Source organism: Bombina bombina, chromosome 1 (genome assembly GCF_027579735.1).
Source record: "Bombina bombina isolate aBomBom1 chromosome 1, aBomBom1.pri, whole genome shotgun sequence".
In the NCBI taxonomy this organism is placed as follows: Eukaryota; Metazoa; Chordata; class Amphibia; order Anura; family Bombinatoridae; genus Bombina; species Bombina bombina.
In genome coordinates, this window is record NC_069499.1 from 167,718,252 (window position 1) to 167,742,399 (window position 24,148).

The 24,148-nt window shown below is 38.5% G+C and overlaps 1 protein-coding gene across 1 annotated transcript in view; it reads left to right on the top strand.

Annotated features, from left to right (window-relative positions):
• LOC128645002 (spectrin beta chain, erythrocytic) overlaps nt 1-24,148 on the top strand; it is a 278,974-nt gene that overhangs the window by 94,502 nt on the left and 160,324 nt on the right. Inside the window, exon 5 of the mRNA XM_053697713.1 lies at nt 10,711-10,799. Coding sequence (XP_053553688.1) covers nt 10,711-10,799 — 89 coding nt within the window. The remainder of the gene's footprint in view (nt 1-10,710; nt 10,800-24,148) is intronic.

The window sequence follows — 24,148 nt, forward strand, 5'->3', positions numbered from 1 at the left end:
GTTGTTTGATCTAAGACTTAGGGAAATGAGCGATCGTTTCATAGAGAGAGGTTATCCGCAGACTATGGTTGAAAAAGAAATGAACTTGGTCTCATCTACTTCTAGAGAGAGCTTTTTGGGTCCTAAGAAAGGCCCTGTTAAAAATCTAAAAAGTCAGCGGAAGGTTTTTGTCTCTGAATACAACTCTCAAGTTACTTGATACAAAATATCATCAAAAAACATTGGGGCATTTTAGCTAAATGTAACCCTGATGTTCCTGAGTTTGTAGTTGTTCCGATGCCGGCCTTTAAACGAGGTGCTAACATCCATCAAAAAATTATTAGGACTGATATTGGCTCTACTACTGTTGTAGACAAGCAAAGGTATTTGACCAGTAAGAACAGTGGTTGTTTTCTCCAACATTGGTGTGTCCGGTCCACGGCGTCATCCTTACTTGTGGGATATTCTCTTCCCCAACAGGAAATGGCAAAGAGTCCCAGCAAAGCTGGTCACATGATCCCTCCTAGGCTCCGCCCACCCCAGTCATTCTCTTTGCCGTTGCATAGGCAACATCTCCACGGAGATGGTTAAGAGTTTTTTGGTGTTTAAATGTAGTTTTTATTCTTCTATCAAGTGTTTGTTATTTTAAAATAGTGCTGGTATGTACTATTTACTCTGAAACAGAAAAGGATGAAGATTTCTGTTTGTAAGAGGAAGATGATTTTAGCAGACAGTAACTAAAATCGATTGCTGTTTCCACACAGGACTGTTGAGATGAAGTAACTTCAGTTGGGGGAAACAGTTAGCAGACTTTTCTGCTTAAGGTATGACTAGCCATATTTCTAACAAGACCATGTAATGCTGGAAGGCTGTCATTTTCCCTCATGGAGACCGGTAAGCCATTTTCTTAGTTAAACATAAAAGAATAAAGGGCTTCAAAAAGGGCTTAAAAACTGGTAGACATTTTTCTGGGCTAAAACGATTGCTTTACTAGGCATATTATGCAGATTCTAACTAATACTTGGTATTATAATCTTGGGGAACGTTTAGAAAAACGGCAGGCACTGTGTTGGACACCTTTTTCAGATGGGGGCCTTTCTAGTTATAGACTGAGCCTCATTTTCGCGCCATTAATGCGCAGTTGTTTTTGGAGATCAAGGCATGCAGATGCATGTGTGAGGAGCTAAGAATCACTGAAAAAGCTTATATAAGGCGTCATTTGGTATCGTATTCCCCTCTGGGCTTGGTTGGGTCTCAGCAGAGCATATAGCTGGGACTGTATAGGGGTTAAATGTAAAAACGGCTCCGGTTCCGTTATTTTAAGGGTTAAAGCTCTGAAATTTGGTGTGCAATACTTTTAATGCTTTAAGACACTGTGGTGAAATTTTGAACAATTCCTTCATACTTTTTCACATATTCAGTAATAAAGTGTTTTCAGTTTGAAATTTAAAGAGACAGTAACGGTTTTATTTTAAAACGTTTTTTGTGCTTGGTTGACAAGTTTAAGCCTGTTTAACATGTCTGTACCATCAGATAAGCTATGTTCTATATGTATGAAAGCCAATGTGTCTCCCCATTTAAATTTATGTGATAAGTGTGCCATAGTGTCCAAACAAAGTAAGGACAGTAATGCCACAGATAATGATATTGCCCAAGATGATTCCTCAAATGAGGGGAGTAAACATGATACTACATCATCCCCTAATGTGTCTACACCAGTTTTGCCCACACAGGAGGCCCCTAGTACATCTAGTGCGCCAATACTTATTACCATGCAACAATTAACGGCTGTAATGGATAACTCCATAGCAAATCTTTTATCCAAAATGCCTACTTATCAGAGAAAGCGCGATTGCTCTGTTTTAAACACTGAAGAGCAGGAGGGCGCTGATGATATTTGTTCTGACATACCCTCACACCAATCTCAAGGGGCCATGAGGGAGGTTTTGTCTGATGGAGAAATCTCAGATTCAGGAAAAATTTCTCATCAAGCTGAAACTGATGTTGTGACATTTAAATTTAAATTAGAACATCTCCGCGCACTGCTTAAGGAGGTGTTATCTACTCTGGATGATTGTGACAATTTGGTCATTCCAGAGAAATTATGTAAGATGGACAAGTTCCTAGAGGTTCCGGTGCCCCCCGACGCTTTTCCTATACCCAAGCGGGTGGTAAATAAAGAGTGGGAAAGGCCCGGCATACCTTTTGTCCCCCCCCCTATATTTAAGAAATTATTTCCTATAGTCGACCCCAGAAAGGACTTATGGCAGACAGTCCCCAAGGTCAAGGGGGCGGTTTCTACTCTAAACAAACGCACTACTATTCCTATCGAAGACAGTTGTGCTTTTTAAGATCCTATGGATAAAAAATTAGAGGGTTTGCTTAAAAAGATTTTTGTACAGCAAGGTTTCCTTCTACAACCAATTTCAAGCATTGTTCCTGTCACTACGGCAGCGTGCTTCTGGTTCGAGGAACTAGAAAAGTCTCTCAGTAGAGAATCTTCGTATGAGGAGGTTATGGACAGAGTTCAAGCACTTAAATTGGCTAACTCTTTTGTTTTTAGATGCCGCTTTGCAATTAGCTAGATTAGCGGCGAAAAATTCAGGGTTTGCTATCGTGGCGCGCAGAGCGCTTTGGCTAAAGTCTTGGTCAGCGGATGTGTCATCCAAGACAAAATTGCTTAACATTCCTTTCAAAGGTAAAACATTATTTGGACCAGATTTGAAAGAGATTATTTCAGACATCACTGGAGGAAAGGGCCACGCCCTCCCACAGGATAGGTCTTTTAAGGCTAAAAATAAGCCTAATTTTCGTCCCTTTCGCAGAAACGGACCAGCCTCTAATTCTGCATCCTCTAAGCAAGAGGGTAATACTTCACAACCCAAACCAGCCTGGAAACCAATGCAAGGCTGGAACAAGGGTAAGCAGGCCAAGAAGCCTACCACTGCTACCAAAACAGCATGAAGGGATAGCCCCCGATCCGGAACCGGATCTAGTGGGGGGCAGACTCTCTATCTTTGCTCAGGCTTGGGCAAGAGATGTTCAGGATCCTTGGGCGCTAGAAATAGTTTCTCAAGGTTATCTTCTGGAATTCAAGGAACTACCCCCAAGGGGAAGGTTCCACAGGTCTCAATTATCCTCAAACCAAATAAAGAGACAGGCATTCTTACATTGCGTAGAAGACCTGTTAAAGATGGAAGTGATACATCCAGTTCCAATAAAAGAACAAGGAATGGGATTTTACTCAAATCTGTTCGTAGTTCCCTAAACAAATTTCTCAGGGTTCCATCGTTCAAAATGGAAACCATTCGAACGATCCTTCCCACCATCCAGGAAAGTCAATTTATGACCACCGTGGATTTAAAGGATGCGTACCTACATATTCCTATCCACAAGGAACATCATCAGTTCCTGAGGTTCGCTTTTCTGGACAAGCATTACCAGTTTGTGGCACTTCCATTCGGATTAGCCACTGCTCCGAGAATTTTCACAAAGGTACTAGGGTCCCTTCTAGCGGTTCTAAGACCGAGGGGCATTGCAGTAGTACCTTACTTGGATGACATCCTAATTCAAGCGTCGTCCCTGTCAAAAGCAAAGGCTCATACGGACATCGTCCTAGCCTTTCTCAGATCTCACGGATGGAAGGTGAACAAAGAAAAAAGTTCTCTGTCCCCGTCAACAAGAGTTCCCTTCTTGGGAACAATAATAGATTCCTTAGAAATGAGGATTTTTCTGACAGAGGTCAGAAAATCAAAACTTCTAAGCTCTTGTCAAGTACTTCACTCTGTTCCTCGTCCTTCCATAGCGCAGTGCATGGAGGTAATAGGTTTGATGGTTGCAACAATGGACATAGTTCCTTTTGCACGAATTCATCTAAGACCATTACAACTGTGCATGCTCAAACAGTGGAATGGGGATTATACAGACTTGTCTCCGATGATTCAAGTAGATCAAAAGACCAGAGATTCACTCCGTTGGTGGCTGACCCTGGACAATCTGTCACAGGGAATGAGCTTCCGCAGACCAGAGTGGGTCATTGTCACGACCGACGCCAGTCTAGTGGGCTGGGGCGCGGTCTGGGAATCCCTGAAAGCTCAGGGTTTATGGTCTCGGGAAGAGTCTCTTCTCCCGATAAACATTCTGGAACTGAGAGCGATATTCAATGCTCTCAGAGCTTGGCCTCAACTAGCAAAGGCCAAATTCATAAGGTTTCAATCAGACAACATGACGACTGTTGCATATATCAATCATCAGGGGGGAACAAGGAGTTCCCTGGCGATGAAAGAAGTGACCAAGATAATTCAATGGGCGGAGGATCACTCCTGCCACTTGTCTGCGATCCACATCCCAGGAGAGGAAAATTGGGAAGCGGATTTTCTGAGTCGTCAGACATTCCATCCGGGGGAGTGGGAACTCCATCCGGAAATCTTTGCCCAAATAACTCAATTATGGGGCATTCCAGACATGGATCTGATGGCGTCTCGTCAGAACTTCAAGGTTCCTTGCTACGGGTCCAGATCCAGGGATCCCAAGGCGACTCTAGTAGATGCACTAGTAGCACCTTGGACCTTCAACCTAGCTTATGTATTCCCACCGTTTCCTCTCATTCCCAGGCTGGTAGCCAGGATCAATCAGGAGAGGGCCTCGGTGATCTTGATAGCTCCTGCGTGGCCACGCAGGACTTGGTATGCAGACCTGGTGAATATGTCATCGGCTCCACCATGGAAGCTACCTTTGAGACAGGACCTTCTTGTTCAGGGTCCATTCGAACATCCGAATCTGGTTTCCCTCCAACTGACGGCTTGGAGATTGAACGCTTGATTTTATCAAAGCGTGGGTTTTCAGATTCTGTAATAGATACTCTGATTCAGGCTAGAAAGCCTGTAACTAGAAAAATTTACCATAAAATATGGAAAAAATATATCTGTTGCTGTGAATCCAAAGGATTGCCATGGAACAAGATAAAAATTCCTAAGATTCTATCCTTTCTACAAGAAGGTTTGGAGAAAGGATTATCTGCAAGTTCTCTAAAGGGACAGATCTCTGCTTTATCTGTTTTACTTCATAAACGACTGGCAGCCGTGCCAGATGTTCAAGCATTTGTTCAGGCTCTGGTTAGGATCAAGCCTGTTTACAGACCTTTGACTCCTCCCTGGAGTTTAAATCTAGTTCTTTCAGTTCTTCAAGGGGTTCCGTTTGAACCCTTACATTCTGTAGATATTAAGTTACTATCTTGGAAAGTTTTGTTTTTGGTTGCAATCTCTTCTGCTAGAAGAGTTTCAGAGTTATCTGCTCTGCAGTGTTCTCCTCCTTATCTGGTGTTCCATTCAGATAAGGTGGTTTTGCGTACTAAGCCTGGTTTTCTTCCTAAAGTTGTTTCTAACAAAAATATTAACCAGGAGATAGTTGTACCTTCTTTGTGTCCGAATCCAGTTTCAAAGAAGGAGCGTTTGTTACACAATTTGGACCGTGCTCTAAAATTCTATTTAGAGGCTACTAAAGATTTCAGACAAACATCATCCTTGTTTGTTGTTTATTCTGGTAAAAGGAGAGGTCAAAAAGCGACTTCTACCTCTCTTTCCTTTTGGCTTAAAAGCATTATCCGTTTGGCTTATGAGACTGCCGGACGGCAGCCTCCTGAAAGAATCACAGCTCACTCCACTAGGGCTGTGGCTTCCACATGGGCCTTCAAGAACGAGGCTTCTGTTGACCAGATATGTAAGGCAGCGACTTGGTCTTCACTGCACACTTTTGCCAAATTTTACAAATTTGATACTTTTGCTTCTTCGGAGGCTATTTTTGGGAGAAAGGTTTTGCAAGCTGTGGTGCCTTCCGTTTAGGTGACCTGATTTGCTCCCTCCCTTCATCCGTGTCCTAAAGCTTTGGTATTGGTTCCCACAAGTAAGGATGACGCCGTGGACCGGACACACCAATGTTGGAGAAAACAGAATTTATGCTTACCTGATAAATTACTTTCTCCAACGGTGTGTCCGGTCCACGGCCCGCCCCGGTTTTTTAATCAGGTCTGATGAATTATTTTCTCTAACTACAGTCACCACGGTATCATATGATTTCTCCTATATATATTTCCTCCTGTCCGTCGGTCGAATGACTGGGGTGGGCGGAGCCTAGGAGGGATCATGTGACCAGCTTTGCTGGGACTCTTTGCCATTTCCTGTTGGGGAAGAGAATATCCCACAAGTAAGGATGACGCCGTGGACCGGACACACCGTTGGAGAAAGTAATTTATCAGGTAAGCATAAATTCTGTTTTCCGTGCCTTGGTTTTTCTTGCTGTGGGAACATGATTAAGGGATCATCTTTTTCTCATCCTAAATCTGGCAAAAAATATTCTATAAAGGGGTTCCATACTTGTATTACCCAATATGTTATTTATTTGGTTAAATGTCCTTGTGGGCGGGACTATGTGGGGGAGACCACTAGGCCTATTAAGGATAGGATCGTTGAGCATAAAAGTACGGTGAGGACAAATAATACTCTTGCGGCTGTATCCTGTCATTTTTCCTAATTGGGCCATGCTGTTAATCAGCTTCGGTTTCAAATGATTGAATATATCCCTAGACCTCCCTAGACCTAGAAGAGGAGGTGACAGAGACCTCTTGTTAAAACAAAGGGAGTGTTTCTGGATATATGAACTAGGCACCATGGAACCTGATGGCATGAATAGGGATTGGGATCTTTCTGTATTTCTATGAATGTGTATGTATATATATATATATATATATATAAAGATGTTTCTTGTACATTTTTCGTGTAATATGTATTTTTACATGTTCTCATGACTATCATTTTGATTTAATGATGGATATATGTTATAGCCTTTAGGTAAAAATTGCTGCTTTGAGTAAGGTTACATAGAATCCTATTGTGTCATAATTACAAAATATTAGTTGTGAATGAGTTAATTTTGTGAATATCCTATACTGCATCCTTTTGGTAGTTGGGTATATAAGGGTACTTTGTACCAGTATTTTTATTGCATGATTAAGGGAAGCAATTCCCGAAACGTTGCTATGTTTTGTGCTGAATAAATCTTATATTCCACTTTATTTCTTTGGAATCTTTTGAAATTCTTGGGGTCTTTGTGGTGACTTCGGATAGCATGCAGTAGCCTGTAGTGCTGGACTGGGTCTGCTTTATCTTTATTTAAAAAGCAGGAATGTAAAGCTTAAGAGCCGTCCCATTTTTGGTTGAGAACCTGAGTTATGCATGCTTATTAGTTTGCTAAATGTAGCCACCAATAAGCAAACACTTTCCAGGCTGCTGAACCTAAAATGGGCTGGCTCCTAAGCTTTAAATTCCTGTTTTTAAATAAAGATAGCAAGAGAACAAAGAAAAATTGATAGTAGGAGTAAATTAGAAAGTTGCTTAAAATTGCATGCTCTATCTGAATAATTAATGAAAAAAATTGAGTTTAGTGTCCCTTTAAGGGAACACTAACATTTTCTTAGTGATTATTTGTTTCATGCTTTACTGCTGCAGTTCTGTTAGCACAATGACCCGTGACTGGGCTAGTCTTGTACCCCGCTACTGGCATAATAGCCTACCTGTATCTGATCTTATAACTAGCCTGTTCCTGACCACTGGTCTAATCATGGTCAATGGCCTGATAATCTGTTTGTAGAACCAAAACTGTCCAGATCTAGCACACTGATAAAATCTCTCAGCAAGTCTAAAAAACAGTCTCTACCTCTTTAAGAGGCCAAAAATAATGAATACAAACAACTTACTTCAAACTTGTGACAAAGTATCTACTAAGTCTAAAGAGAATCAGTTTATATTGTAAAACTCACCACACATCCTATATTATTATAAATAAAATATCAAAATCATAACCTTACAAACATATAGTATATTTATTGTTAGAATGTAGGATCCTACTTTAAAAAACGCTTGCGCTTTTAACTTATTGAAGATTTGATGTATAATAATACTTCCAGCGGTTCTATATAAAATGTAACCACTTTATCCGTTTTATGGAAAGTTTGTAACCAATTATCAATCTTTTATAGGCGTGATACAAACGCTATTGTCTTGGTCAGTGCTTATACTGGTATAGCCTGTTAATGGCGGTTAGATCCTACTATATCCTCTATGTGTTTTACATGCCACATTGAACTATTACTTGTCCCCTTTGTTGGTTTCCATAGAAGAGCACAACAACTAACTGCTACACGTTTTGCCATGATCATGAAAAATTAACAATAAAGGGATATGAAACCCAAATTATTATTTTTTTGTGATTCAGACAGAGCATACAATTTCAAAACAAGTTTCCAATTTACTTCTATTGACACATTTTCTTCATTCTCATGGTATTCTTTGTTGAAAAAATACCTAGGTAGGTGTCTGCAGCACTATTAGCGTTGCCACCCAGCTAGTATTTTTGAGGTTCAGGTCAATGTAGAAAATGAAGAATAAATATAGAAATGTAGATCCTATTGTGATGAAACTTATTCTAAGTGTGTTGGAATCTAATAATAAACATAATAAACAGCCCTAGCAACTTTAGTTTCTGAGTTATGCTGTATAATTGTTTATGTAAATGTATACTATTGACCATGGCCAGTATTTGTTTCTAAGAAAGGTGGTTACCCTAAGACACTGGTTTTCAAACTTGTCCTCAGGATTTCCCAACAGGCCAGATTTTCAGGATTACCTTGGATGAGATCAGGTAAAAAAACATGTTTACTAAACATCTGATTATTTCACCTGTGCTCTCCATATATCCTGACTTGTTCAAATTCTGGACTGTTAGGGAGGCCTGCGACAGGTTTAAAAACCAGTGCCCTAAACACTACATGTCAGTAAGTAGAGCTGCTATCTAGTGCACTTGTAAATGGATAACATTTTTGCAAAACTGGTGCCATATAGTGATCCAGACATGTGCATGTGCCAGTGCTTTTTCAACAGAAGATACCAAGAAAACAAAGACAATTTGATAATAGAAGTAAGTTATAAAGTTGTTTAAAATTGTGTTCTCTATCTGAATCATGAAAGAAAAATTTTGGTTTTCATGTCCATTCAACAATAATGCCCAATGGCACATGTGGATCTATGGTTTCTCTATATATACAGACATAAAACTCAAAATGTAATTTACCATAAAAGCTTTAATTGAAGGGACAGTCTAGTCCAAAATAAACTTTCATGATTCAAATAGGGCATGTAATTTTAAACAACTTTCCAATTTACTTTTATCGCCAATTTTGCTTTGTTCTCTTGGTATTCGTAGTTGAAAGCTAACCATAGATAGGCTCATATGCTAATTTCTTAGACCTTGAAGGCCGCCACTAATCTGAATGCATTTTAATAGTTTTTCACCACTATAGGGTGTGTGTCATATAGATAACATTGAGCTCACGCACGTGAAGTTATCTAGAAGTCAGCACTGACTGGCTAAAATGCAAGTCTGTCAAAAGAACTGAATTAAGGGGGCAGTTTGGAGAGGTATAGCTACAAGGTAATTACAGAGGTAAAATGTGTTATTATAACTGTGTTGGTTATGTAAAATTGGGGATTATCTTTTTAAATAACAAAAATTCTGGTGTTGACTGTCCCTTTAAGTATAGTAAACAATAAACATAGCAATGAGCATTTATTATTTATTTTTTTCTACTATACTATAAGTTACTCTGAACATTTTAGTTTTTCCACCCTCAGAAAGGCTGGAGTGCATTCTGTGGAATTCAGAACGCTAACCCTCGTACATGCTGCACACTGATTGCTTAATCAAGACATAAACTAGTTTATATTTGTCCTAACTGCCCCCAGCAGAGGAGATAAGATAAGTAATACTCAAGGTGTGTGTCTCTGATCTGCAAAATAATTTGCTAACAAGTAAACAGTTTTAAAAACTTTATTTTGAATTCAAATTGTCTGCGAAACATTTCATTTCATAAAAAGAAAAATACTTTATTGTCCTTTAAGCAAGGCATTTGTAGATTAAGTAAACAATCTTACCAATGTAATCAGTGGCTTAGCAGGCATGTGTCCTAAATAGGGCATTGAGAGTACAGGTGCGTATATAGATGCTTATAAAAAGTAAAATACATCTAAGTAAAACCAAAATTAAACAAAAAATAAATATGATCAAGATTACTGCATGTAAAAGCCAAAATGTTTCTTTCATGATTCAGATAGAGCATGCAATTTTAAACAAATTTACTTCTATTGTTTAATTTGCTTAGTTCTTTGGTATCCTTTGTTAAAAGGAAAACCTATGTAAGATCAGGAGCTAGCTACTGATAGGTGGATACCCTTATAGACCTGTTGACATTAGTTCACCTGATATGTTCAGCTAGCTCCCAGACCAGCAGTGCATTGCTGCTTCTTCAACAAAGGATACCAAGAGAATAAAGCACTTTGATAATAGAAGTTAATTGGAAAGGTGTCTAAAATGATGTTCTCTATGTGAGTCATGAAACAAAAGTGTTGGGTTTTATGTCCCTTTAAATGCCTAGATGAAGGTTACATTTGTAGTTAACATGGTATATCATTTACCCATATATCAATTATAAAGGATTATTTTATGCTGTACTAAGCAGAATGGAGGTGAGTGATGAAACATTGCCTTTAATGCAGGCATGTTTATTTAAATAATCACTAAGTCATATCATTTCTAGGAATGCTCATCATTATAATTCCATATGATACTGTAATTTAAAGAGATCATATAACCTAGTATACTTTTTCTGATCTTGTTATGTAGATTCAAGACATTATCATTGAAACAACAGGCAGTGAAACGCGTTCAGCAAAAGATGCTTTACTTCTTTGGTGCCAAATGAAAACTGCTGGGTGAGTATATAAGTGGTATATTACTGAATCTCAAAAATGTGCAAATGGTAGAAAAGTATTTTGTCAAAAACTATGGCTTAATCTTCTTTTTATTCAATACTTTAGATAAGAATGAGAGTACAATAGAAACAATGATTTGATTATTTCCAAAATCATTAGAAAAGAAAAAATCAAACATAAACCAGTATTCAGTCATATGTCACTGACAGAGGATATAAACCATAAATAACAAAAGACAGCAATACATGGCCCATTTATTAGTTAGAAAATGCTTGCTTACTTTAATCAATAAAGACTAAGCAATTATGTGTAAATGCACCACTAATACACAGTAGCTAATAGATTTGTTTACTGCACAAAATACTGTTTTCCTTTATCACAAACAACGTCAATTCACCAATGAGACTGGACTTGCCTAGAGGCCAGAGTGTCAGGATAGGAACTGGGTAATACCAACTTCATACCCTATAAAGAACCCCTTTGGCTGACCCGCAGTATTTTTATTGTAAGATTCTTCTAATTGTAAGATGGAAGATTTATTTTCATGCATTTAGCATCTGTTTTTCTCCCATATACAGTACTTTAAATCTGAGGATAAGAACGTTTAATCCTTTTAAGCAAAGCAATATTTTGGGGGATCCAATTCTCATTGGCTGATTTTCAGTTTTGTTGCCCATTGTGCCATGCTGCCTGTTACCTTGCCATCCTTCCTGTTCTGCTTTGAGGTGACAGACTGGAGCTAAAACAAAAGTTGTCACTTGCCATGCTGCCCTGGCACCAACTGTGGGTTCCACACAGGGACCATCTGCTCACTCCTAAATTCTGCAGGCCTTGTATTTCACTAAACAGTTATCTACAGCTCTCCCTTAAAGGGACAGTCTACACCAGAATTTTTATTGTTTGAAAAGATAGATAATCCCTTTATTACCCATTCCCCAGTTTTGCATAACCAACACAGTTATATTAATATACTTTTTACCTCTGTGATTGCCTTGTATCTAAGCCTCTGCAGACTGCCCCCTTATTTCTGTTTTTTTGACAGACTTGCATTTCAGCCAATCAATGCTGACTCCTAGGTAACTCCACTGGCGTGAGCACAATGTTATCTATATGTCACACATGAACTAACACCCTCTAGTTGTGAAAAAAAGCTAAAATGCATTCAGATTAGAGGCGGCCCTCAAGGGATAAGAAATTAGCATATGAACCTCCTAGGTTTAGCTTTCAACAAAGAATACCAAGAGAAGAAAGCAAAATTGATAATAAAAGTAAATTGGAAAGTTGTTTAAAATGATATGCCCTATCTGAATCATTAAAGTTTATTTTTGACTAGCCTGTCCCTTTAAAATACAATTACCTAGATTACGAGTTTTTCGCTAAACAGGGTGCGAAATGAACGCAACAAAAGTCCGGACATCCATCTCCCTCCAGGCGACAAGGTCTTCATCCATCCCGGGGGCTTCTTCTATCTTCATCCCGGCGGCGCGGAGCGGAGCCATCCTGGAAGCCGAAGACATCCTGCGTGGAGCGTCCTCTTCATACGGTCGTCGCTGTACACTGAAGTTGAATGCAAGGTAGCCTTTTCAAAATGGCGTACCTTGCATTCCTATTGGCTGATTTGATTCTTAAAATTCAAATCAGCCAATAGGATGAAAGCTTCTGAAATCCTATTGGCTGTTTAAAACCGCCAATAGGATGAGACCTACTGAAATCCTATTGGCTGATTTTGAAATGGCTACCTTGCATTCAACTTCAGTGTAGGGCGGCGACCGTATGAAGAGGATGCTCCGCGCAGGATGTCTTCGACTTCCAGGATGTCTCCACTCCGCGCCACCAGGATGAAGATAGAAGACGCCCCCGGGATGAATGAAGACCTCGTCGCCTGGATGGAGATGGATGTCCGGACTTCAGAAACCGTGAGTAGATCTTCTGGAGTTAGTGTTAGAGGTTTTTTTTTGTTTTTTTTTGGGTGTTTTTTTTTTTTTAGATTAGGGCTTTGGGCTTTGAAAAAGAGCTAAATGCCCTTTTAAGGGCAATGCGAAAGAGCTAAATGCCCTTTTAAGAGCAATGCCCATACAAATGCCCCTTTAGGGGCAATGGGTAGCTTAGGTTTTTTTTTTAGTTTGTTTTTTTATTTTGGGGGGTTGGTTGGTTGGGTGGTGGGTTTTACTGTTGGGGGGATTTTGTATTTTTTTTTTACAGGTAAAAGAGCTGATTTCTTTAGGGTAATGCCCTATAAAAGGCCCATTTAAGGGCTATTGGTAGTTTATTGTAGGCTAGGGGGTGTTTTTATTTTGGGGGGGCTTTTTTTATTTTTAAGGGGCTATTAGATCAGGTATAATTGTTTTTATTTATGATAATTTCGTTTATTTTTTTTTGTAATCTTAGTGTTTTTTATTTTTCGTGATTTTAGTGTTATTTATTTTTGGTAAACTTAGATTTTTTACATTTTTCGTAGGATTTGTTTTTTTTAGTTGTAATTTAGATTTTTATTTTTTTTCTTAGTGTTAGGTTTTTTAAATTTGTAATTTAGATATTTTAATTGGTAGTATTTTTCATTTTATTAGATTAGTTATGTTAGGTTAATTTATAGTTTAATGTTAGGTTTATATTTATTTCACAGGTAAGGTTTTATTTATTTATTTAAATAGAGTTATATTGTAATTTTAATTTAAAGTTAGGGGGGTGTTAGGTTTAGGGGTTAATAGTTTAATTTAGTATTTTGCGATGTGGGGGGCTGGCGGTTTAGGGGTTAATAGGTTTATTTAGTGGTGAATATGTGGGAGGCCGGAGGTTTAGGGGTTAATAACTTTATTTAGTGGCAGCGATGTCAGGGAGTGGCGGAATAGGGGTTAATAACTTTATTATAGTGGCGGCGATGTTGGGGTGCGGGGGAATAGGGGTTAATATATTTAAATAGTGTTGGCGATATCGGTGGACAGCAGATTAGGGGTTAATAACTTTATTGAATAGTCACGATGTGGGTGGGCGGCAGATTAGGGGTTAATAGCTTTAATAATGTTTGCGATGCGGGAGGGTGGCGGTTTAGGGGTTACTAGGTAGTTTATGGGTGTTAGTGTACTTTTTAACACTTTAGTTGTGCGTTTTGTGAAACAATTTTGTGGCACAAAACTTATAACTACTGCTCTCAGATGGTGGTATGGATCGTGTCGGTATACGCTGTAACACAAGCTTTTTAGCCTGAACGCACAACCTGTAATACTGGCGCTATGGAAATCCCATGCAAAAACGTCATTTTTTTTGATTGAGGGATTGAAGTTGCGTTATAGGCTAAAATGCTTGCGGTATAGCTAAACCGACATGACTCCCAATAGCGGCGTTACTGCTTTTACGCTGAAATTGCCATTTTTTCAGCGTTAAAAGTCGCAACGCAAAACTCGCAATCTAGGTTTCTTCACATCACCTAAACACTTGCGGTACCTGACTCCTGTTTCCATCACTTGCTGAATCCCACACGTTTCTTTTAAATACAGAACCATTCCATCACCTGTTTGTATGTGCTACATTACAACCAATGAGCCAAGTAATGTGCACAAATTGAAAAAACAAATAAATAAAGTTATTTATAGTTTTGTGAAGCATATGTTAAGGTTGAACAGAGAATTACAGCAGAGAAGTACCAAGGTAGTTAATTCACCTAGTTGTTGTGGGAGGAGTTAGAACAGTTGCGTAAGTAAACTTCTAAGGCTTGATTCTGCTTTCCCTTTGGTACAGCACCTACACCCAGGTCTGATGCATCTATCTCCAATATATACTATAAGGAAGTAAATAGTGTAAATTAATTGGTTCAGAACTGAAGGTTTCTTGTAACTTTAGGAATGCTTTTTCAACAATGAGGGACCAATGCTTACAATTAGCTCCTTTCTTAGCGTTGTTAGAGGTGCTGCTACTTTAGAGAAACTTTTAAGAAAGTTTCTGTAATAATTGGCAAAGCCAAAAAAAATTGCAATACCTAAAGGGTTATAGACCTAGGTCAGTTTGAATATCTGAAACCTTATGAGGGTCTATTCCAAAACTTTCCATAGAAATTATGTATCTATCCAAGGAAAGTGATTCTGAGTTACTTGAAAATGCATTACAGTCAATGTGAGGGAAAACATTGGAGAACTGTGCATACATAAGTGCGGTGCTTTTCTAGGGATTTGGAAAAACCAGTATGTCATCTAGATAGAAGATTAAATACAAATTCAAAAGTTCTTGTTTCACATCATTACTAAATGCTTGATACACAGCTGGAGCATCACTATGTATTCATAATGTCCAGTTTGTGTATTGAAAGCAGTTTTCCACTCATCGTCCTCCCTTATTCAGATTAAATTGTATGCCCTTTTAAATCCAACTTCATGGAAATAGGAGGCTTCTTGGAGGCAATCCATATTTCTTAGCAACAAAAAAGAAAAAGCTCCAGCAGAGAAAGGAGGTCAAATAAATAATTTCTGTAGATTCTCTTGTATGTATTATTTAACAGCTTATCACACAGAAGCTGAGGCTCTTCCGAACTGGTCACAGTTTGTACATGAAAGAGCTTAATAGAGAGAGGCAACTGTGGAAGAACTTTTCTCCCCAAGAGAATAGTTTGGACTATGACCAGGAGATTACTGGATCAGGCTTCTGAAGACAAGTTAGACCCTGAATGATTGAGGTAAAGAGATAAGATCCAGCTGGACAGTCTCTGAATAGAAAATCCTGTTGTTAGATTAGTAGATTCAGAACACAAGTCAATAAATCCTGAACCTAGGTGCTGACACTTGACGACGGACTTCTCTTTTAAACAATGTTATATTATGTTTCTTAGCAAAATCTTGATGTAGAAAAATTTACTCTGCCCCTGAGTCGAGAAAGGCCTGGGAAGAGATCTTACAGGCATCCCAAGAATCACAGGAAGTAGTACTCTAGAAATTAAAGGAGTTGATGAAGTAATTGTGCCTAGCTCTCCTCTTCCCAGCATATCTCTTTGAGTACTCTTTCATTGGGTCAGAAGGACCCTTCTGAAATGCTGCTTTCAGTGCTCCCTCATTCCAGTCTGTCTCTGATGCAAAAGTTATAAAGTCTACTGCATACTTAGTTACAGTTCAATTTCCTTGTTGCAAGTCTAATAGAGATGTTTCAGCCATAACTCTTCCTGGTAAATAAAAAACATCTTTAAAGGATATGAAGGATAACGAGTTCTTCTCTAGAAGTGGTGACACCCAGGCCAGACCCTTTCTCCTTTCTGCAGAAAGACTATGAAGGTAATCTTGGCTTGGCAAATAGAAAAAAAAATATGGTTAGTTTCTGAAATGCAATCTGCATTTGTTTGGAAATCCTCAGCACTCATTGGGGGTCAACACTAAACATTTAATGGATTAGCATTGAAAGTACTGCAATACTGGGTTCACTAGATACAGCTGCAGAGGAAGAGACACTGACTGAGGAGCAGGGTTATCAGGTAAAGCTTCTGAAGTGGTTGTGCCAAGCATATTCATTATTGTCTCTAATTTCTGGTCCAAAGCTTGTAGTTGCAAAGCATGGACTTGTAGTAAAAGACCCTGATGGTTAACTGCTTGGGCAAGTAGAGTCCATGGCCCCTTTGTACTCTCAAACCTATGCAAAACAGGTATAAACCATTATATTCTAAGCAGAGAAATACAGTTAATAGTAAATTTAGTATCTGCAGTTTGTAAGTAGACAGGAGATAGACATTTAGAATAACAGCATTCAAGGGATACTCAAAACCAAGTCAGGAACAGATAGAAGTCAAAACCAGTCAAGCAGTGAAGTACCAAGAGTTATCCAAAGTGTTGTCAGGAACAGGCAGAGGTCACATAGAGGTTCAGGCAATAACAGGGCAGAATCAAAAAAGAATGAAAGAAAATAGGCTTAAGTTATACACAAAAAACATCAGGAAAAATGAATGCACACTAGGAACTTATTGAAACAAACTGGCATATGAAATAGCATTCATGTAATTTTATAGCTAAATTGTCATGAACAGATAATGCGAAATAACAAAGATCAAAAAAATATGCAATGTGTTAATCTGGAAAACAGTGAAAACAAAGGCACAAAAAATTATGCAAAAAAGCTGCAACTGCATGACAAGTCTATAGAAAATAACATAATTTATGTAAGAACTTACCTGATAAATTCATTTCTTTCATATTAGCAAGAGTCCATGAGCTAGGGACGTATGGGATATACATTCCTACCAGGAGGGGCAAAGTTTCCCAAACCTCAAAATGCCTATAAATACACCCCTCACCACACCCACAAATCAGTTTAACGAATAGCCAAGAAGTGGGGTGATAAGAAAAAAGTGTGAAGCATAAATATAAGGAATTGGAATAATTGTGCTTTATACAAAAAAATCATAACCACCACAAAAAGGGTGGGCCTCATGGACTCTTGCTAATATGAAAGAAATGAATTTATCAGGTAAGTTCTTACATAAATTATGTTTTCTTTCATGTAATTAGCAAGAGTCCATGAGCTAGTGACGTATGGGATAATGACTACCCAAGATGTGGATCTTCCACGCAAGAGTCACTAGAGAGGGAGGGATAAAATAAAGACAGCCAATTCCGCTGAAAAAAATCCACACCCAAAAATAAAGTTTAAATCTTATAAAGAAAAAAACTGAAAATATAAGCAGAAGATTCAAACTGAAACAGCTGCCTGAAGTACTTTTCTACCAAAAACTGCTTCAGAAGAAGAAAACACATCAAAATGGTAGAATTTAGTAAAAGTATGCAAAGAAGACCAAGTTGCTGCTTTGCAAATCTGATCAACCGAAGCTTCATTCCTAAACGCCCAGGAAGTAGAAACTGACCTAGTAGAATGAGCTGTAATCCTTTGAGGCGGAGTTTTACCCGACTCGACATAAGCATAATGAATTAAAGATTTCAACCAAGATGCCAAAGAAATGGCAGAGGCCTTCTGACCTTTCCTAGAACCGGAAAAGATAACAAATAGACTAGAAGTCTTTCGGAAAGTCTTAGTAACTTCAACATAATATTTCAAAGCTCTAACTACATCCAAAGAATGCAATGATCTCTCCTTAGAATTCTTAGGATTAGGACATAATGAAGGAACCACAATTTCTCTACTAATGTTGTTAGAATTCACAACCTTAGGAAAAAATTTAAAAGAAGTTCGCAAAACACTGCCTTATCCTGATGAAAAATCAGAAAAGGAGACTCACAAGAAAGAGCAGATAATTCAGAAACTCTTCTAGCAGAAGAGATGGCCAAAAGAAACAAAACTTTCCAAGAAAGTAATTTAATGTCTAATGAATGCATAGGTTCAAACGGAGGAGCTTGAAGAGCCCCCAGAACCAAATTCAAACTCCAAGGAGGAGAAATTGACTTAATAACAGGTTTTATACGAACCAAAGCTTGTATAAAACAATGAATATCAGGAAGATTAGAAATCTTTCTGTGAAAAAGAACAGAAAGAGCAGAGATTTGACCTTTCAAGGAACTTGCAGACAAACCTTTATCCAAACCATCCTGAAGAAACTGTAAAATTCTCGGAATTCTAAAAGAATGCCAGGAAAAATGATGAGAAAGACACCAAGAAATGTAAGTCTTCCAGACTCGATAATATATCTTCCTAGATACAGATTTACGAGCCTGTAACATAGTTTTAATCACAGAGTCAGAGAAACCTCTTTGACTAAGAATCAAGCGTTCAATCTCCATACCTTCAAATTTAAGGATTTAAGATCCTGATGGAAAAAAGGACCTTGCGACAGAAGGTCTGGTCTTAACGGAAGAGTCCACGGATGGCAAGAGGCCATCCGGACAAGATCCGCATACCAAAACCTGTGAGGCCATGCTGGAGCCACCAGCAGAACAAACGAGCATTCCTTCAGAATCTTGGAGATTACTCTTGGAAGAAGAACTAGAGGCGGAAAGATATAGGCAGGATGATACTTCCAAGGAAGTGACAATGCATCCACTGCTTCCGCTTGAGGATCCCTGGATCTGGACAGATACCTGGGAAGTTTCTTGTTTAAATGAGAGGCCATCAGATCTATTTCTGGAAGTCCCCACATTTGAACAATCTGAAGAAATACCTCTGGGTGAAGAGACCATTCGCCCAGATGTAACATTTGGCGACTGAGATAATCCGCTTCCCAATTGTCTATACCTGGGATATGAACCGCAGAAACTAGACAGGAGCTGGATTCCGCCCATACCAGAATTCGAGATACTTCTTTCATAGCCAGAGGACTGTGAGTCCCTCCTTGATGATTGATGTATGCCACAGTTGTGAAATTGTCTGTCTGAAAACAAATGAACGATTCTCTCTTTAGAAGAGGCCATGACTGAAAGGCTCTGAAAATTGCACGGAGTTCCAAAATATTGATCGGTAATCTCACCTCCTGAGATTCCCAAACCCCTTGTGCTGTCAGAGACCCCCACACAGCTCCCCAACCTGTAAGACTTGCATCTGTTGAAATTACAGTCCAGGTCGGAAGAGCAAAAGAAGCCCCCTGAACTAAACGATGGTGATCTGTCCACCACGTCAGAGAGTGTCGTACAATCGGTTTTAAAGATATTAATTGAGATATCTTTGTGTAATCCCTGCACCACTGGTTCAGCATACAGAGCTGAAGATGTCGCATGTGAAAACGAGCAAAGGGGATCGCGTCCGATGCAGCAGTCATAAGACCTAGAATTTCCATGCATAAGGCTACCGAAGGGAATGATTGTGACTGAAGGTTTCGACAAGCTGATATCAATTTTAGACGTCTCTTGTCTGTCAAAGACAGAGTCATGGACACTGAATCTATCTGGAAACCTAAAAAGGTTACCCTTGTCTGAGGAATCAATGAACTCTTTGGTAAATTGATCCTCCAACCATAATCTTGAAGAAACAACACAAGTCGATTCGTATGAGATTCTGCTAAATGTAAAGACTGAGCAAGTACCAAGATATCGTCCAAATAAGGAAATACCACAATACCCTGTTCTCTGATTACAGACAGAAGGGCACCGAGAACCTTTGTAAAAATTCTTGGAGCTGTTGCTAGGCCAAACTGTAGAGCCACAAACTGGTAATGCTTGTCTAGGAAAGAGAATCTCAGAAACTGATAGTGATCTGGATGAATCGGAATATGCAGATATGCATCCTGTAAATCTATTGTAGACATATAATGCCCTTGCTGAACAAAAGGCAGGATAGTCCTTACAGTTACCATTTTGAATGTTGGTATCCTTACATAACGATTCAATACTTTTAGATCCAGAACTGGTCTGGAAGAATTCTCCTTCTTTGGTACAATGAAGAGATTTGAATAAAACCCCAGTCCCTGTTCCAGAACTGGAACTGGCATAATTACTCCAGCCAACTCTAGATCTGAAACACAATTCAGAAATGCTTGAGCCTTCGCTGGGTTTACTGGGACACGGGAAAGAAAAAATCTCTTTGCAGGAGGCCTTATCTTGAAGCCAATTCTGTACCCTTCTGAAACAATGTTCTGAATCCAAAGATTGTGAACGGAATTGATCCAAATTTCTTTGAAAAAACGTAATCTGCCCCCTACCAGCTGAGCTGGAATGAGGGCCGCACCTTCATGTGGACTTAGGAGCTGACTTTGGTTTTCTAAAGGGCTTGGATTTATTCCAGACTGGAGATGGTTTCCAAACTGACACCGCTCCTGTGGGTGAAGGATCAGGCTTTTGTTCCTTATTGTGACGAAAGGAACGAAAACGATTATTAGACCTAAATTTACCTTTAGATTTTTTATCCTGTGGTAAAAAAGTTCCTTTCCCTCCAGTAACAGTTGAGATAATAGAATCCAACTGAGAACCAAATAATTTATTACCCTGGAAAGAAAGGGAAAGCAAAGTTGACTTAGAAGACATATCAGCATTCCAAGTTTTAAGCCATAAAGCTCTTCTAGCTAAAATAGCTAGAGACATATACCTGACATCAACTCTAATGATATCAAAGATGGCATCACAAATAAAATTATTAGCATGTTGAAGAAGATTAATAATGCTATGAGAATTATGATCTGTTACTTGTTGCGCTAAAGCTTCTAACCAAAAAGTTGAAGCTGCAGCAACATCCGCTAAAGATATAGCAGGTCTAAGAAGATTACCTGAACACAAGTAAGCTTTTCTTAGAAAGGATTCAATTTTCCTATCTAAAGGATCCTTAAAGGAAGTACCATCTGCCGTAGGAATAGTAGTACGCTTAGCAAGAGTAGAGACAGCCCCATCAACCTTAGGGATTTTGTCCCAAAACTCTAATCTGTCAGATGGCACAGGATATAATTGCTTAAAACGTTTAGAAGGAGTAAATGAATTACCCAAATTATTCCATTCCCTGGAAATTACTTCAGAAATAGCATCAGGGACAGGAAAAACTTCTGGAATAACTACAGGAGATTTAAAAACCTTATCTAAACGTTTAGATTTAGTATCAAGAGGACTAGAATCCTCTATTTCTAATGCAATTAGGACTTCTTTAAGTAAAGAACGAATAAATTCCATTTTAAATAAATATGAAGATTTATCAGCATCAACCTCTGAGACAGAATCCTCTGAACCAGAAGAACCATTATCAGAATCAGAATGATGATGTTCATTTAAAAATTCATCTGAAAAATGAGAAGTTTTAAAAGACTTTTTACGTTTACTAGAAGGGGGAATAACAGACATAGCCTTCTTAATGGATTTAGAAACAAAATCTCTTATGTTATCAGGAACACTCTGAGCATTAGATGTTGACGGAACAGCAACAGATAATGTAACAGTACTAAAGGAAATATTATCTGCATTAACAAGTTTGTCATGACAATCAGTACAAACAACAGCTGGAGGAACAGATACCATAAGTTTACAGCAGATACACTTAGCTTTGGTAGATCCAGCACCTGGCAGCGATTTTCCAGAAGTATCTTCTGACTCAGTGTTAACGTGGGACATCTTGCAATATGTAATAGAAAAAACAACATATAAAGCAAAATTGATCAAATTCCTTAAATGACAGTTTCAGGAATGGGAAAAAATGCCAGTGAACAAGCTTCTAGCAACCAGAAGCAACAAAATAATAAGACTTAAATAATGTGGAGACAATAGTGACGCCCATATTTTTTTAGCGCCAAAAAAGACGCCCACATTATTTGGCGCCTAAATGCTTTTGGCGCCAAAAATGACGCCACATCCGGAACGCCGACACTTTTGGCGCAAAAAAAGTAAAAAATGACGCAACTTCCGGCGACACGTATGACGCCGGAAACAGAAAAAAAAAATTTGCGCCAAAAAAGTCCGCGCCAAGAATGACGCAATAAAATGAAGCATTTTCAGCCCCCGCAAGCCTAACAGCCCACAGGGAAAAAAGTCAAATTTTAAAGTAAAAAATTGATTTATTCATATGCATTATCCCAAATATGAAACTGACTGTAGTCAAGGCAAATAAATGTTTGAATACATATTATTTAGAACTTTATAAAAAAGTGCCCAACCATAGCTTAGAGTGTCACAGAAAATAAGACTTACTTACCCCAGGACACTCATCTACAAGTTGTAGAAAGCCAAACCAGTACTGAAACGAAAATCAGTAGAGGTAATGGTATATATAAGAGTATATCGTCGATCTGAAAAGGGAGGTAAGAGATGAATCTCTACGACCGATAACAGAGAACCTATGAAATAGACCCCGTAGAAGGAGATCACTGCATTCAAATAGGCAATACTCTCCTCACATCCCTCTGACATTCACTGCACGCTGAGAGGAAAACCGGGCTCCAACCTGCTGCGGAGCGCATATCAACGTAGAATCTAGCACAAACTTACTTCACCACCTCCATAGGAGGCAAAGTTTGTAAAACTGATTTGTGGGTGTGGTGAGGGGTGTATTTATAGGCATTTTGAGGTTTGGGAAACTTTGCCCCTCCTGGTAGGAATGTATATCCCATACGTCACTAGCTCATGGACTCTTGCTAATTACATGAAAGAAATACAGGTATATATCGCTTTACAGCGCTTCACTAATACAGCACTCACGTGGATCTGAAGTTCAACCTCCAAGGATTTTGAAACAGTACTGTACTCAGTTCTGAACAGATGTCTCCATGTCAGGATCTTACTAAATGTGGATACCCTTGCTAAAGTAAACTTTTACATTCCTATAACTGTCAAAAGTGGAGAGATTATGAATTTATAATTTTCTGGAGATTTTTAAAGTTCAGTTACAAATAATTATATATGGAAATGAGCTTATTCTATGGATTTTATCAGTTCAAGTGGACAGTGTGAAGATATACAAAAAATAAGATTACATGCACCTCTTTCAGGAATTATAGTAATTATTGTAATCCATGTTGTGTTGGGAAGAGAAAATGGCATTGTGAGTATTTATATAGTCAGCTTGAATATGAGCTTTAACATAAAGGAATGACTTCAGTCATATACGTCACTAGGCAACAGTGGTAGCTGCCCACAAAGTCCCTTATTCTGTGTCATAGGTGAGCTGTGTAAGAAAAGGACTGAAACATGTGACACTATTCATAACATCCTTCCACCATCTTAACATGAGTTTCAAAGGCCTAGGAAGGAATAAGGAAAAAAGAGGTAAATCCAGAGGTATTATACAAAAGAATGTTTCAAAGGACCAAGGGTGGCAAAAGAATGGACCATTTCACTCCCCAGCTGACAGTGTCATATACAACCATTATTATTTGATTAAAGAGACAAGAATCCCATAATTTTTCTTTCATGATTTGGATAGAACATGCAATTTTAAACAACTTTCCAATTTACTTCTATTATCAAATTTGCTTTGTTCTCATGTTAGTCTTTATTGAAGAGATACCTAGGTAGGTGTGCACATGTCTGGAGCAGTATATGACAGGAAATAGTGCTGCTATCTAGTGCTATTGCTAATGTATTACATGGTTGCAAAACTGCTGCCATATAGTGTGTGTAATTTCTGCTAGAACTGCTTCTCAGATAGAAATACATAATTATTGAAAGAAGCAATTATTTCCTAAGTAATTGTTCTAGAGTATAGCTGAACATTACAAGTCTTGCTTTGTTTGTTTGGCACAACCCATTTTAGATCAGTGCTTAATGCCAGCTCATACCTCCCATTTATATAAAAGCACCCAGGACACAAAACTAAACTAATGTTACTTGTTTCTTCTTCTATGGCACACACTGAATTGCATTTCATATCACCTGAATCAATGTCTGAGACGAACTTGTGGCAGAAAGTAAAGAGAATTGTAGAGGGTTGGTAGGATGGGTTAGGGAAAAAAAAGAGGGACATATAGATACAAACATGAAACAAAGAATGGAAATAACAAAGTTTTATTTTATTTTTTATATCTTTTC